The sequence below is a fragment of the Rissa tridactyla genome, chromosome 8, assembly GCF_028500815.1.
Source record: "Rissa tridactyla isolate bRisTri1 chromosome 8, bRisTri1.patW.cur.20221130, whole genome shotgun sequence".
Classification (NCBI taxonomy): domain Eukaryota; kingdom Metazoa; phylum Chordata; class Aves; order Charadriiformes; family Laridae; genus Rissa; species Rissa tridactyla.
In genome coordinates this window covers 47,897,576-47,914,163 of record NC_071473.1, presented here as the reverse complement: position 1 = coordinate 47,914,163, position 16,588 = coordinate 47,897,576, and the positions used below count along the sequence as shown (strand labels likewise).

General features: G+C 40.0%; 1 protein-coding gene across 2 annotated transcripts in view; it reads right to left on the bottom strand.

Annotated features, from left to right (window-relative positions):
• Positions 1–16,588, bottom strand: part of ELAVL4 (ELAV like RNA binding protein 4) — a 63,389-nt gene that overhangs the window by 30,011 nt on the left and 16,790 nt on the right. For both annotated transcript variants that reach the window (XM_054212124.1, XM_054212125.1), the window contains exon 2: positions 10,780–11,020. In XM_054212124.1, coding sequence (XP_054068099.1) covers positions 10,780–11,020 — 241 coding nt within the window. The remainder of the gene's footprint in view (positions 1–10,779; positions 11,021–16,588) is intronic.

Here is a 16,588-nt window from a genome sequence, read left to right as displayed (position 1 = left end):
GTAAACAGAGGAGAGGGAAAACATGTGTGTTTTTCTTTCCTTTGTTTACAGTTTGGCAAAGCACCTGAACATACCTAACATGGAGCAAGTACCCCAATGCTACCCATCAACAAAAAATCAAGGTAATACGGCGGCAACTCCAACACAGTAAAAAACATAAGGGCAAAAAACATTATCAGTCAAGCTCCCAAGCTGTTCGTGTTTGCGGTTAGGTTTTTTGTTTAAGACAGAGTGGCTTCCAGAGCAGGAAAATATTTAAAGAAAAAGTAGAGAAATGGGAGAGAGAGATGCATTGGAAAATAGAAGTGACACAGATACAGCATGTAGGAGAACAGAGGAGTCTAAAAAAGGAACTGCTGGAGAATACTTCTTCCTTGTTACATGCCCTATCTTATCATGCCCTACCTACCGTCCTCAGAACAGGGGAAAGTCAAAGCACCCCCTACATCTAACCAGCAGCATCCTGAGGAAGAGAAAGGCGGCCTCATTTTGTGGATCCTAGAATGCTGTAGCAAGAGAAAGCCTGTTGCTATCTAATTTAAGGTGCTTCAAAATGCCTGTCAGCACAGGCTATTATCCATACTGGGCAGTAGGCACATTAGCAGAAACCCCTCTACTACAGCAACAATTAATCAGACTGGGGATGCTGCCATTTGTTTGCTTGCAGGTGAGTATGACGCAGCTTTTTGTCCATCTGCTTTTGCAACACCCCTTAAAAACTATCTAACTGAAAAAAGAGGCTGGACTCTTGTGAATAAAAATAATAAAAACATTCAGTTTTTTTCCCCCCTCAAGCTGATATCTTCTACTGATTAAACAGATGCTGTGAGAGTTGTAAGAACAGCAGTACTGGGTCGGAGCAGAGGTCTGCCTAGTCTCCAGCAGCACCTGCAAGTCAGTAACTTGTGCTTAAAATCCTAGTGGGGACAAGTAGGAACATCTGCAAAGTCAGTGATGGATCCCACTCAAGGAGAAGAGAGAACAGCAGCTTTGTCCAACAAAACCCAGCAGTGAGTCTGCCAAAGCAGAGCCCGTGAGCAAAGTCAACGAAACAGACTGGGACTCCAGTGACATGATGCTTCCTTCCCCTCTTACCCTACCCTTTTTAGGATCAAAGTCTCATGATGGGATGAGAGGGACCGCAAGATTGTGACACCACAGAAACGTGAAACCCTGCACCCAATCAAAACCTGTGTGAACAGGCAGGCAGAGATGCAGAAAGGCCAAGACACAAGCTGTACCACAAATGGTGTAAAAGTCAAATGCTGCGATACCCTAGTGACAACTGCAGGAATGAAATACAGGACATGAAGAAGGATGCTGCTGAAATCCAAAGACGTATGCTTCTCTGCCGGCAGAGGCTGAGCATCAGAACAACTTCCAGTAGGCAGCGGATTACTGAGGAGGTTATCAACGCTGACTATAAGCACACAATTGCCACTGAGCTGCATACAAAGGCTGTTGGACTCCCAATGCAACCAGCAAGCACAACTATCCTTTAGGCAGGAGAAAAGATTAGATGGTGAGTAGCATTAAGGATCTGCACATGTAGAAAATGGTGGTAAATCCCCCTCTCCATACGTTCTTGACATAACATAACTAGACATTAATCCCTCCTAACCATAAGTCAAATTAAGATGACACCTTAAATTTCAAAGCATTGGGATTGAACCTCTGAAGTCTTCTGGAAGCAAAGCAGAAGGAAAGGATTTAATGCCTGGCAAGACCTCCAAGCAGTAGATATCCCAAAAGGAAACTTTCCCTTTGCAGAGGGCGTCTCACTTGAAAAGCAGATGGAAAACAGGTTGGCTTGATCATGTAAGCAGGTTCCTCACTCAAGTCAGTCAGAATAACCCAAAAGCAGAAAAGATCTGAGGGACAGGTTCTGAGTGGATGGAATCTGACAAGGCAGTTTGTTTCATCAGTATAGGGGCTGCACGTAAGCTGAGCTAGCAGAAGATATGAAGGGGAAAAAGATGGGAGTACTGAGGACATACGCTCCCCACGGGCAGCAGATCCCAATACTGATCTGAAGGTCTCAGGTTGACCATTCCCAGAAGTCAAGGTGAAGATGATCTTGCAGGGCTCTTCTGGCTGTAGAGAAAAAACACCTGCATGCTAGGAAGTCAACGAATGATGGATCATCTCTACAACAGGGAAGGAGCAAGAACTTCCTGGCTCACCAAGTCTGAGAAACAGCTACTGCAGACAGGTCAAATAGTCCCAGTCACAAATTTATTAAATGCCATCTTAAAGCCAAGAAGAAACTCCTAATGCAGCATTGGTAAAAAGTAAAGCCTTGTGAAAAGGGACAGCAGGAGCAAGGCCAATTTCAAAACCTTTCACACTGGTTTTGCACAGGCCACTTATGTTCTTGGACAAGTTGTCTAGCAGCAGGCACAGGGGAGACAGGCAGCAGTGACAGCCGCAGCACAGCCATGCTGCTTGTTGGTATGACTGAAGAGCAGAAGGTCTTGAGTAGCAGGGAACGGATGAATGCTGGGAGACTCAACCTTGGAGCCCTAAGAAGTATCTCTCCATGTGCTGTCTACTACTGCCCCAAAAGACCCTGCCTCAGCTGGAAGATAGTGCATCATTAGTGGACACTGCTGCCAGTCTCCCAGAGCTTTTCTGGAACTCTCTCATTCCTTCTCCCCTTTCTCCTTGTCCTCCTTGGGCTAAAGGAAAGAAAGAAAAACGGTTAGGGACAGAAGCAGCTGTGCACAAGGGCTGATGCACGGGGTCTGTGCTTGTAAAGGGAAGGGCAGAACAAAGCAAAAAGGACAGACAACATACACTCATAGAACTGTCTAGGTTGGAAGGGACCTTTCAGATCATCTAGTCCAACCATTAACCCAACTCTGACAAAAACCATCACTAAACCATAGAAGGTTCCACCAACATAGCTGTTTCACCTGGCTGTTTCCTGGTAGAGTTATCTTCAACACATGATATGAAGGACGGAAAGAAGGTCTCAGACTAAGAGGCCAGCAGACACTAAAAGCTGCATAAATAACCTTATACCTGGAAGTCACCGTTTCAGAGGTGTAACCGTGCTTGTGCTGTTGAGGAAAACCATACTGCTAATCCTTCCTCACTAGGCTTGACAGGAAGGTGATGTTATTTACTCAAACCAAGCAGTTAAAACTGTGAAGAATAAACTAAATATGCATGAAAGGCTTCAGAACCAGCTCAGGAGTGAAACTGCTGAAGTTAATTAGAAAGCTCTTTCACTGCAGCAGGGTCATGCCTACTTGCTTTCTGCCTATTTGCCCCAACGCTCATTTCAATTGCTTTTTTCCAATAATCAAGAAATCAAAATTCTTTTGTTCGCCAGTGCAGAGTATGCACCAGACAACTGCAGAGAGGCGATAATGAAAGTGACGGATGCAAATTTGACCATTTTCCTCAGCATTTAGAATAGACATCAAACCATACCAAACACATTTTAGAAATCCAGCACTAAGACACTCATTACTATTTCTGTGTTCCCTCCCCCACAGTGCTAATGAATTTAGTTCAGAGGCTTAATGCAAATGTTCGTTTAGATAATCAATATTTGGGGATCGTCTTGAATCTGCAGCCCTTAGAATACGATATGCAATACTGAAATTAGATTTATCTCTGCTCAAGAACAGAATACACTTCAGGAAATAAGAAGCTATAAAAATAAAATAACTAGGCCACCAAATTAAGATCAGCTTATCAAAGGTCTTTAGTGACATTCAGAGCCATATATTTAGTCTTTTAAAAATAATTCTAGATTTTAGGTTTAAAAGACTCAAACACGTCTGTTTTTCATGTCTTAATATTTTATTCTCTGCATGCAACCGAGGGTACCAAAGATTATAACCAAGAACTGAAGCATGCTCTGTATTCTCATTCACAGAAAGAATTTTCCTTTTTTCAGCTCTAAACCACGTTATTTTAGACTTCTGCTTTTCTGGGCACTTGACTTTCAGCTGCGGTTACACTACTCTATCTGACCACTCTTTCCTCACAGCATTTTGAACACAAACTCAACACAAAGAAATAACTGCCATATAAGTCTCCCGTAACTACTAAAATTCACTTAATTTTGTATTATTTTTCAGACAAAAGTCTAGCAGATACTCTGCTACATAAATATTTTTCCTATTTTAGCAAATGGCAAGTCTTGTGCTATCGTGGAAGCCAACTGCAGAAGACTGCACTGCTGCTTACCGAGATTCCCTATACAGCCAATTTGAGGGGCACTACTAAACGCGGCCTTTAAATGCAATCAAACCAAATGCCAGAATTATATTCACTTTGTAAGTGGTGAACACCACAGTACGTAAGTTTAGGAAAAAACCCTATTCCAAAGGATTTTGTTAATTCTCATCTACTAGTGGAGCAAAGCAACTGCTGCTAACACTCAGTCTAGTCTAACAAGATCTGTACCAAGTGATCAGAGGTCAGCGACTAGTTACCACTGCTTTACAGAGCATTACTGAAAACCCTTCCGAGTCAACAAGGGAATAAACTACCTCTACAAGGTATTTTTCTCCTAAACCCTGTTATTAGGTGGACTTATGCCATGAGGCATCAGTGTTTACACACTTTCTAAACAGTTTGTAAGTCTTATCTAACATAATCCCTGCATTCTATAATCCTATCTGTTTAATGTATTTTTAAGTGGGGAAAACCGCCGGCACCAGTAATATCTCAAAATGGAAGGCACTTTCAAAGCACAATCAGTGAATTGGACAACAAACGTACAAGTAGTTTATGCCCAGATTAGACTTTCATTCATTCAGGATCAGGTAACTTAATGCTGGGTTTCACAGTAAGCTGTATTTATCTGCATATGGATCATATTTTTTTCTTCCAATAGCAAATACTTTTGGTATGCCCTTTTACAGAATTCCTACAGAAAACATACATAAAACACTGGTAGTCTTCGTATGTAAAATTTTTACTGAATGCATATTCTATCTGCAGCTTCCAAACATAAATAGCTGCGAACTATTTCCTTTGAATAAAAAGAAATATTTTCCCCCATAACAAAGCAGCACAATTTTACTAATATCTCTGCAATTTCCATCCGGAGTCTTTCAAATACAGACTTAACTGTGCAATGTTACCTATTGTCATGAACTGTAAGGGCCTTTTTCCTATAATTAGATTTAACCATTGATCCTGGTTTTGCTTCCTGTCTTTCCATTACTGTGAACTTTCTGAGTCCCACCTTGATCCCAAGGTGGACACCATGAGCTCTTGCTCATCTACTCATCAGGCACCAAACCTCCAACTGAAATACATAAAGCTTAGCTGTTGCCTGCTGCAAACACTGGACCAATCCTCGAAGGGGCCTGTTTACTAAGGAAAGTCTAAATAGTGTTTTCTACTACTACGCACTTGCCATCAGATTAAAGAGCTTCCCTCCTGGCGAGCCATACTGTTGGGGAACATGATCATACCTGGCTTCCTTCCCTCCTGCCACCTAGGGTCACCACCACAGCATGCAACTAATGGCTTCTGCTCCTGAGGATACACACCACCTCCACCCAACAGTTTAAAAACCATTACCCATTGCAGGTGCTAAAATTAAGGCTGCTTCATTAGGCCCCAAGTTTCAGGAAACACCAAGCATGCAACCTCTGAACAGCATGTCCCTGACGGAAACACCAGTTCAGCGCCACCATTCACTGAACACGCTTGGTTAAATAACAGCTGGGTCTTTGATTTTTACAGCAGCACCTTTTGGGTATGTGCTGGTAAACTGCTTGTTATACGGGGAGTTGAAAAGAAATAATTTTTCTAGAGGGCAGACAATACCAACCCAATGGAGCATGGATGTAATTCCAGACCAGAAGGGGTTCGTGGTAGCTCAGAGCACAGCAGAGCATCCTCCCCAGATTAGGAGTCTACTGGTTTCTTTGGAGAAATAAGCATTGAACACTGCTCACATGGAAGTTTTTTTTTCCCTGTACTCTCTCATAACAGTGCATTATTTCTGACTCTGCCATTTTGTTAGCTATTGGTTCTTGGATCATATGCTTGAACGTCCAAAGAGTAAGGAATGGACAATCCATAACTTCTAGAGGACTACAGGTAAAACAGTCAATATCTTTTTCCCTCCTAACAGGTGAGAAGACACAGATGCTACTGCCTTGAGTCAATAGCTTGCCTGTCTTAACCTAAGTCTGCATCAGTCCCATTATATATACCTGAAATTAAAATGAAAGACATAAATCTTTGTGCATAATCTTAAAGGAACTGCAAATTCAAAAGGAACAATTTAAAACCAGAGTTGCTTTTTGGGCAGAGGAGCAATGAAGTTCCTGATTATGCATGCAAAGAACATCAAATTGTACCACACAGCAGGAATATGCAAACTCTGTCATAAGTTAAGCGATGCACAGAAATCCTGTACCAATAAATATTCTGCTTTACAGTGCGCCTGGATCGTTTTAAGATATGAAAGATGATTTGAGATCCAAAGATTTTTAGATACTGATCATTTGAAGATTCAGAGGTATAAATTCCTGTGTAGACTACAGGGAAATATAGTTCTTAAGTGCTCAGCTAAGGCCATCAAACCAATTAAAAAAACCACAAACATCCTCTTCTCCCACACACAAACCATATCAACAAGGACAACTCACTTGTCCAGCAGCAGTTTCAATGTCTGAGGGACACTACACTGACTGCATCTTTTGTTCGCAAACACAGTACAAAACAAGTTCAGCATTTCTTCTCAAAATTTTCTGATAAATTCAAGCCCTCTCCTTCCCCAAGTCAGGAAGATATTTATCACTGTCTGCCTTTGGGCAAAATAAGGAAGAAAGGAGCATCTGCAACATGATGTAGCGTAGCATCACTTGTAAGCACCAAGCCTCACACTCATCTGAAGCCATTGTCTTCCCCTGTGAAGTCACCTCCCTTCATCCAACACTGCTCTAAAATGTTTACGCCATTTAGGGTTTTTTTTTTTTTAAACTCAAGTTCCTTCTCATTTTTTGAGAGCAGCTGATTAAACCTGAACAACTGGGTTGTTGGACGAAATATGCTGTAGCTATGAAATGGTACAGCAGGGACCAGTTTCACTGTTAATTTAAAATGCTAGAATTAATTAGGTAGTGTAAATGAAGAATTTAATAAGCACACTTTACAACCACAACTTCTGCTTTTATTAAACACCCCTGCCAAATGAAGGCAACGATCTTCAGTCTGTTTTTCCTTGTCTCATTCCCTTAAAATCTCTGCAGTGAAAAACCCCATTTTTTCTATTGCAACCCCTCCCCCCATAATTAAAATGTATGCCTGACTTCCATCTCCTCTTTCAAGTCATTAGCATCTTTTAAAAATGCTACTGTATATCCTGCCTGTTCTGAGAAGCTACCAAACAAAACCAAAGTTTACAATTTTGGTTTTGAATACCAAATTAAAGGCTGTCTTAGAAGCTGTCATTCCTATTCAATTCAGCACAGTGTACTACCGAATTAGCATATTTTTTTTAGTAAAGGAATATGCTTGTTTAAACATGTGTCTTTCCAAAGCGAGGGGTAACATCACGAATCAATTTTCTTAAAAAACCCTACTACCGTTCTAAGACTGCAGAAAGACTTGGAGCAGCTGATTATTCCTGACATATACTGTTTAATCCACTTTAAAATTAATAAGAGTTCAGATTAAACAGGATCCCTTTGAGAGAATTTGTAACAGACTTTGTTTAGCTTTGAACCCCTTGAAAAAAGTATTTTGGGAGCCTAAACACTATTTCACAACATCTATGCAATTCCTTGACAGGACAGGGGAAAATCAAATCTTTTACATGAACTAATTCAATCCTATCTAGCCTTAGAAATACATTCGAGATTTTCTAATATGGTTTTGCCAGGGTAACTATTTAATGACAATTTGGTTTATGACCTTTTCTGTTCTTCTTGAAGCAATCTCTCTCCGCAGTTAACTTTTTATTCTGGCTTTCTGTGATTTACCCATTATTTTACCTTAGCAGGAAGGAGACAAACTTGCTATCTCTAAAGGCAACCTCTATTTTTAGTGGGAAGAGCTCCAACACTTGTTTAGAGGCATACTAAAAAAGTGTACACTTAGCTGAGATTTATTAACACACAAGATTTTGAACAGAAACCATGAAAAATCCCAAACCAGACAAAACCTAAATTGTTTCAGACCTTCACCAGTTCACCAAAAATAGCTTAAGAATTTACTGTTTCTTCTGCAAGACAGCATTCACTGTCAAAAAAACCTACATTGATTTTTAATAAGAAAAAAAGCAGAGAACCCCTGAAAGCCAGTCATAATTCTGTAACAGCTTACTGACATACTTCCACCCCTCCTCTCCCAAAAAAACCCCAACACATAAAACCCCAGAAAGCCTAATGAAGAACACACTTAGATGACAATCTGGAAAGATGAGCTGGGTATGACCTCAGTGCATTTCCATTTTGTTACTCTCAATGTTCTAAGAACCTTTAACAACATGGACTGCTTCTGGCTGAGGACTGCATTCGATTTACTAGCTCTGAATTCAATGTGAGGAATGAACACGCATCCTAGAATTTAGTAATGTTGCACAATGCCTTGATAACAGGCCCTAAAACCTTGGCAGATTAAATTCTGTTTTCAAAAATGGCAGAGAGGCTTTGGAGGACAATTCTTCTTTTGTGAATATGGTTCTTTTGTACTTGTATCACTTTTTAAAACAACATGTAGGCTCCTCAATCACTTAGGCATGATGTTCTCAAAGCATCTATGTTTTTTTTAAAGAATCATTCCTTTACAGTACTTTACTGATCAAAGATTTATGCACTTTGTATGGAAAGAAAAAGCATAGGCAAGAAACCACCCAAGAATATGTCAGAGGATCATATAGCAAACTCCTCACATCTTCAAAAAGAGAGACAAAAGCCTGGAGATGGAATGAAACAAAGAACACTGTTCCTAGCCGATGAAGTAATGGCTCTCTGTCCAAGGACAGCCAATTTTCTATGAAAACAACACTGAGTATCTAAACTCTTGGAATTATATTGCAAAGAAATCACGATGAATTTGAGGGATACAGGAAGCAAAAGAGTGCATGAAACACAGGACCTGCCATGATCTAAATTCAAGCTAAGCACACTAGATTCCTGCAGATGAGGGCTCGGTGTTCACTTCTGTCTGAAATAACTGAAGTGACCTCCAACTTAATTTCTCAGATTATTTTCAGACTAAAAGAAAAACAATGGTCTGGAGCTAAACTGGTCCGGTGGCAGATATCAAAGGTGGTATGTCACACTGGGATACTGGGCCAGCTGTGCTTATAAAAGAAGAGGACTTCGGTTATTTGGATGGAACTTTTTGGAGTGAGAGCTTAAAACGATTTGTTTTTCTTTAAGTAGAAAAAAGTAAAGAATAAGAGTCAATTCCATTTTTCAGTCTTCTTCCTTTTAATATCCCTGAAGCTGTGTCCCAATCAGAAGATATACTGAGATAGATACATCATGGTCAACGTGCTAAAGAACGCTCTGCTGGACTACACTTCTGAGGACTCGAGCTGCCCTGCAGCTACTGCCATTTGTTATGTGCCTTGTGTTCAACCAGAACATTGCTATATGTCAGGAAGTAAATAAAAAAAGAAGCATTGCATGTTTAAAAGCACTATGCAGATCATCCTAATGCTGCCAATACAACGGCTGCGAGGCTGCTATGGAAGTAGGTATGAAGCTTTGTATTTTAATTCCTCATCTTTACACGGTGTCTCTTTCCACAGAGCGCACGCCCAAGTTGCCAGGAGAGCATCCGAGAGAGGAGACGGCTCGTTTTCTGGAACCCTTTCCTTCCCAAAGCTGCTGCTCTGTGCTAAACATAACAGCTCTGGTGATGCACTGAACAGCAGTGAAATTTCAGCTGTTCCCCACCTACGGTGCGAGTAGACACACAACCTATAAAACTAACCTACAAAGCAAGCTATAAAAGCTGATTGTTCACCCCACTGTCTTCCGGTGCACCAGTGAATTCCTGGCAGCGAGGATTCAGAGCAGGCTCTGTAGGTGCACCTGCACCCTCTCCACACCTCCTCTAGCAACAGTGCAGACACCTCTTCTCTTTGAGGTAATATCTGTAATGGGAGGATTTTCTTATTCTGAAGACACCTACACCAACGGGTGTAACTTCATGCAGAAAAGGAACCATGGCAAATTCAAACATTTTCAGGTAACAGAGTTCATTAACCAATACCCACAAATGTCCAAATGAAATCCAAAGCGATGGCTCCCAGCTACAGGCCACTGTTGGTCCAGAATGCTGTGGTAAATAAGCTGTGATGGGCATGTAGAACCATCTTGACTTTACAGCGTTGTTAACAGGCAAAAATTTGATGAAGGTATGGTGAGGTTCAGAGGAAACAGTCAGAATGAGGAATGGTCAGTTGGCTCAAGCCATGCACACTACCCTCCTACAACTTAACTCAATGTTAAATAAAAGCCAGAATGATCATGAAAGTAATGCCATCATTTGAGCTCCACTGCAATGAGCTGCAATGTCACACACGTGTGGACTGGCAACATTAGTACATTGATCTGTACTCAGATCTGGATGGAGGCTGGAAGATGAGGGGCTTCTCCTACAGTTGTTCTAGACCCAGCGTGCATCACTGAAAACCATCTGAAGAAGTTTACCAGAAGTTTACCACAGTATTTGCAGTATTCCCTGTGCTAAGCACTCGCAATATTAAGCGCCAAGGTTTTGCTGACCCCGACTGCAAAGTGACCCTGATAAATGTAAGAGTCCACCAAATGAAGCGCTTACCTGTAATTTTGTCTCTCACGAGCTTGCAGGATTCTATTTCACCAATGCTCCCAAAGAGACTCCGGAACTCCTCCTGGGTCATGTTCTGGGGTAAATAGTTGACTATGAGGTTGGTTTTGCTGTCGTCTGTAGCAGCCCCCGTCTGCATGGGGGAAGGGCAGTTTCTACTGTTGCTGGAGGGTCCATTGGTTGTATTGGAAGTAGGGCCATTCGACACCTGAGGCTCCATGGTGCTAATTATCTACATCAAAATAAGAGGAGAAGGGGAAAAAACCCTTAAGTTTCATAGATACAATAGCTATTTTTAAAGATACGTACAAACGAATGAGTAGGTAGCATTCATGGCCAATTTAGATACTTCAACAAAAAAAAAAAACCAACAACCCCGGCTTGATTCCTCTGTTATTGTTGCAAAGTAGGTCATGCTAGTCTTTAGCTGTAAGCATATACTAAGATGCAGTTAAAAAAACCTTCTTTTTTTGTTAATGCGAAGCTGATTTCTGCTTTCATCACGCAGCCATTTTCACAAATGTAAATTTAAACCACATAAATTTAATTATAATTTAAGGTAATAATCATAATTAAAATTATAGTTCCATTAAATCAGATGAAGTATGTGAATGGCTCTATATGAAAAGGTAAAATATTTTACCTATTTAATAACTGTATCACAGAGTGCAATGACAACAACATTAACCAGGCACAGTCAATCTGCAATGTGTCACCATTCAGACTGCCTTCAATTAATAAACTCAGTGTCCCAAGACATACCATTTACCGGTTCCAGGGATGACCTATATTCTCCAGTTATATTTTTCACTAACGAACTGACACCTCTTTAAATAATAAAGCCCCGGATCTGCAATCTTCAGAGCTACAAAGGTCTTCAGATATTTACTGGAATCGAAAAGGTTTAATCAAAGAAAGGCTTATCAGGCACAGGTGCGGGCTGGAATTTTAACACGAACATCTACCTTGAAATGTGAAACTCCCAATTTTCACAGAAGAGACTCAAATAAGCCTTTCCAAAAAATGACAAATAAGAACCCAGCCAGCAAAGTGCGTGCAGGACAGTAGCCCCATTGTCACCAGTGCCACCGGTCACGCGGGTAAAGCCGCCTGCATGTTTATCTGCAGGCTGAGGGATGAAGAATGCAAGTTTTCATCTGAAAACTGCACAGGCAGAGAAAGGAAGGAGAAAAACCTGTGTACTTCAAGCTTTTTCTATATAGGTATTTGCCTCTACTATGGCTTCCAGCCCGTCTTCACTGTCACTGGCGCTGACAAGGGAAGGACATCATCTCTGTCTCCAATCTGGATAAATTAAAGCAATGCAAATGGTGGCTTTTGCGGTCCACTGAAGTTTGCAGCGTGCAGCTTTGCTGGTATCTCTTATCAAAGAGCATTCCTTGGATGGGCTCAGCCCCCCTCCATCAAAGAGTCAATGATGCAAAATGCTGCCCCGGGCAAGAGACTCCACACTGCCCCAGGACAGGGACAAGCGTGGGGACAACCAAGGGCTACAATACCACACACTCCAAACCTTGTGTTCATCCAATCCTGTAATTATTATAATTACTCAAGACTTAATTTGCTTTCCTTTTTAAATCCAGGGAGGTACATGTTGTGACAAGTTAGGCCTGTAATTCAGGAGGGTTGGGGGGACACCAAAAAAGGGAGTCTATTCTAAAATTAACTACATGAGGGTGGTTCAGACTAAATAGGTTATATTCTGGTCTATTTTTTTTTTTTAATTGAAATGCTCCAGTATTAGTTTAATACCTCATTTAGGAAATAACCCTCTTTTTTTTAATCAATGGAAATAAGTTTTGAATTACCATTATTTTTGATTATCAAGCCCAGGAATAGCTACTTGGTTTAACAATTTTTAAATAAAAAGAAGCCTTGTCACATTGTGCTTAAAAGAAAGGCCTTAAACCACACAACAGCATCATTTTGAAAATAAACTACACAAAAATAGTAACTTCTCGAAAGAAATCAGCACATCCAAACCAGAATCCCTCTGCCAGTTTGCCAGCCACGTGGCACCAAGCATTGCTGACATCCTTCATCAGGCTGTACCAGCCCCATACACTCCCTCCTTCAAGACATAGTATCGGCCATACTTCCTTTTTTTCAACTGGATTTCATACATGTGTTTACTCAACACGTACTACTAAATGCTTCAGATGCCGTTAAATCTGTTTGGCTCAGGATTCCAGCTGGAAGATCATCCTTTGGCCTCTGCACCTCCATCACACCCCACCGACACCAACGCTAAGCTTTGCCACCAGCCTGCTGCAGGCCAGGGCTTCGCACCCCAAGGCGAACGCACTTCAGCTGAGCACACTGTGCTCATTTGTGCCGTATCTTCATCAACTTGATTAAAATCAGGGGAGGGAAAAATATTTCCAGTTCTGACAATAAGACTAGTGAGAAGTCGAGTGACACAGCTGATGGCTAACTGCAGCTTTCCACGTGCATTTAAACCATCTGATAGCATAATTTCCAACACAGAAAAAACCCACACGATAAACTGCAATTTTAGGGGCTGCTCCTGCCCTTCTGAAGCCAGCAGGAATACCACACCACGGGTTTCAGTTACAGGAGAAGCAGGACTTCCGCACAATGCGCTGAGGAAGGTATATCATCTATTATTAGCAACAGACAAAAGCTATCTATAGTTCCCCACGATAAACAATAACCCTGGATCTCTTAAAATCTGTGAAAGAAAACAAAATTTGGAACTGGCTGGTGTCCTACTTATGCATTTTGCACACCCTTTTTAGTTACATTTTCAGCATGCTTACCTTCCACAGCAAGCAAATAAACAGAATTCAACTCAGATATTTAACACATTCAGAACATTACCAGTACACTGCTCGGAAAAAAAAAATAATCTGTTCTCGAACAAGTAGATTTCCTCATGCAGTACTTCATCAAAATATCTTGGCATAAACTGAAGTTGCACCAGGTGCCAGGTTTTCTTCCTAGTTGCTCTCACCCAACTCCAATTATGTTTTCCTGATTTTTCAATGGTAGAAAGGAAAGCCAAGGCACTTATTTGCCCTTCAAATTATTGCAAAGTTTTAGGTTACAGAAAATCAATTTACTTTATAAGAAAAATGAGATAATTCTTCAGCATTTCTGTCTACCCATTAAAAGCATTTCTGATTAAATATTTCAGATGTAATTTTTACTGCATAATTTTAAGTCTCCATTTACAGAATGATTTCTGTGCAAAAGCAGTTATGTACCAGGGCTTGCATTCAAAGTTCTTACGGGCACAAAGGAATAATACTTATTTTAGATGTACACACTGATTCACATCATTAGTAAAGGCTTAAATTATTAGTTAACCAAAAGGTAAGTCCTAGCTCTCCTTTCCAAACATTCTGTCCTCTTCCCCTCCATGCCTGAAGCTCAGATGCACTGTTAGGAGTTCAGTGTGCACGCACTGGGACATTTATTGTTGGCAACTGTTTTTAATATTAAGTTGTTGATCCCACATCAGTCAGCACATTACATAAGAGGAACATTATTTATTCAAAGAATAGATATCAAGATGCCATTTGCTTTTTTTCTTCTATCACACACTAACATTTAGATTTTTAATTCGATACCTATATCGCAATATGAACATCTTTGAAATAGATACTCTGGTTTCCTGGGCACACAGTTAACTTTCATTATGTTTTAATTACAGGTAATAACTTTAACACAAGAAAGTACTGGGCTATAATTCAATTCTACAAAAAATATTAAAGGAGGCTGTAAGTCTGTCTAACTCATCAAGGGCTTATTTTGATACGACCAAAATAAATGTGGAAAAGCCAACAGTGATTTAACCCCAACATTAATTCTGTTTTGAACAAAATATACTCTTCTCCCTTGAAGATTAGTAACGCACCTCTATACATGCCACTTAAAATTAGGAACATCTCTATAGCTTTTATAGACCTTCTCTGACCCAATTTAGGCAGCTACTACTGGTCTTGAAATATTACAGTAAGAACATCATGTGTTATGACATTCACACGCTATTGGTATAAAGAGGCATTTTATTTCGGGTTTGTTTTTTTTTGGCCAACAACTTGCCAGACTCCCAATACTGCAACACCATGTTCTACACACGGGGTAACAGTATCTTTGAAGAGTAAATTGCAGTGACTGTTGATAGACATTGATAATTTAGCCACCAATAATTTGAATATTCTATCTTTATAACACTGGAAAAAATACTATGTGACAGAATTTCAAGACTGCAATTTTCTAAGTTAAAGGCAACCTATATTTCAAATTCTGAATGTGTTTCATCAGACTGCTGCTTTTGAAAATGACTTCTTGGTGTACTACTTTTCTCAGTATGGTAACGTATCAGTAAAGTACGACGTATTTTAGTTTGACAGATTTCAAAGAAATGCTTTGCTGCTCAGGAATATGCTCAGCATAAGCTTTGCCAGCATTTTGCAAAACGCTGCTTACCAAAGGCTTGGTATAACCCCTCCTACAAAACATCAGCGACAAATATCCATTATAGCAACTCCTACACTGCAAGTAATGTTTCAGAAATACTTCTGTCGTATCTTCCTTTTTTTTTTAAACAATTAATTTCAATTTATTCCTGCTGGAATATTAGCTCCAACAATAACGCAAAGAATACCTGTATGTATAAACACAACTATTTCAATGCTTAAACAAGCTCGAGTAACTGACATTAATCTTCAGTTATTACAGTAAAAATGTGACATCCATCTACTATTACAAAGCACGGTTAATGAATCATTTAGAAAACTACCCACAGACTGATTAAGACAGTCTTATCTCCCTACTGCATGCATAAACAATAGCCAATGGCTCAATAAATGTAAATATACATGCTTTATATTGACAAAATTCGTTCTCAGCACTCTAAAAGGTCTGCACATTGAACTGAAAGACTGTCACATACCTACCCTGAAAGGAGCTTGTATTCAGCAAGTAATTAGCACCTATTCTTGTTATCTGAACTACTTATACTCCACTGCCCATATTCCACAATAGATAGAAATTAATTTGGTATGTATGGAAAAAATCAGTAGGAATTAAAAACCTTAAGAATAAGTGTTATTTATAGGCACTAAAGAATTTTTTTTTTTTTTTAAGTGTACCACAAGCAGTCTTTTCCTAACATCAAAATCTGAAAATTCCAAAAACTATGGAGAATTCACACAGACATACACATTTTGAGGACTCGGAAGTCAAAAAAGTTATCTATGAATAACGAACTGTTCACAGCACCTAAATGCTAAGAAAAACGATCATGGTAAATTACACCAGATGAAGAATTCATGAGGTCTAATTTTATATTATTTCTAAGTGTTCATTAATGAACAAACTCAGAACATTCTCCCATAAAAAAAGAATTTAGATAAATAATGCAAAGCTCTTACTTTATCTAAAAAGGCTCTTTAATTAGCATTGCAAGTTGTTTGCTTTTACAAGTGAAAACAAATGGTGCCATGGCAGAGGTCCCATAGACATCTCCATAAAAGTATCACAAAAAGGGAAACAAACAAAACCCCTCAAAGAAAATAAGCATAGATGCACAAAGGTTTTCCTTCTATAATGAGAAACAGGCATTGACTCCCAGCATATCTGCTCTTTTTGGAAGTCAACACAACACAAGTTTCCATCCCACAAGAACTTTTCCACAGGTGAGAAAAGCCCAATTTACAGGAGCTGCCTGACAGACCCATCCACAGCCCTCCCGCCTGTGATCTGTACGTGAACAGCCACGCCAGAGCCAAAAGGTTCGTTCATAGGTACA